Source organism: Penaeus monodon, chromosome 28 (genome assembly GCF_015228065.2).
Source record: "Penaeus monodon isolate SGIC_2016 chromosome 28, NSTDA_Pmon_1, whole genome shotgun sequence".
Lineage (NCBI taxonomy): Eukaryota > Metazoa > Arthropoda > Malacostraca > Decapoda > Penaeidae > Penaeus > Penaeus monodon.
This window is the reverse complement of record NC_051413.1, coordinates 38,742,075-38,742,726: the sequence shown is the minus strand read 5'-3', so window position 1 is coordinate 38,742,726 and position 652 is coordinate 38,742,075. Positions and strand designations below refer to the sequence as shown.

At 47.9% G+C, this 652-nt stretch overlaps 1 protein-coding gene across 1 annotated transcript in view; it reads left to right on the top strand.

Moving 5' to 3' along the window:
- The window catches only part of LOC119591574, a gene marked incomplete in the record, with an annotated part of 18,606 nt that overhangs the window by 6,186 nt on the left and 11,768 nt on the right, over positions 1 to 652 (top strand). Inside the window, 1 exon segment of the mRNA XM_037940336.1 lies at positions 459 to 613. Within this exon segment, the coding sequence (XP_037796264.1) occupies positions 459 to 613 (155 nt within the window).

Below are 652 nucleotides of genomic sequence, written 5' to 3'. Positions count from 1 at the left end.
ACTTCATTTTTTTCCCTTTGCAATTCTTCTTCAGTCGCTTTTCCATATTTTCTCTTTCACATGCGTAATCATGTATTTTCTATTGGTCATATTATACAGCTGTGTGTAGCCTGTAACCAATGCAGTTAGTTCTTTGTCAGCGTCTGCTTCGCTCGCGATTCTCAACATAGCGCGACGTCCGTATCGGTGTTCAGGCGATCCAGCTTGGGTAAGGGACGTTTCTTAACGTACGCGTTTTGTTCGTTACAGGCATCTTCCATATGCATGGAAGCCGTACGGAAAACGAACGATAACAAATAAAGTGAACACTTCCACGGATTTGTACATTAAATGATTTTGTGTTAGGGAGCCGTACGCAAACCAAACGAAGACGAACCGCAACGTGTGAATTGGGCCTCAGCCGCTCATCACAGCAGTCAAACCACTCACCAGTAAACCTTAACCAAAACCTGTTACAGATAGGAACTCGCCTCTAAGTACATGTCGGCGGGTGGCTGACAAACATGAGGAGGACCCCGACCACGAGTACAGCGACTGGCACCTCCTCCCTGACCTCCTGCTCGAACAGATCTTCCAGTACCTGACGCTGTGCGAGCGGTACAATGCCTCCTTGGTAAGGAGAATCACGCGAAAGCCTTTCGCGGTTGGGTTG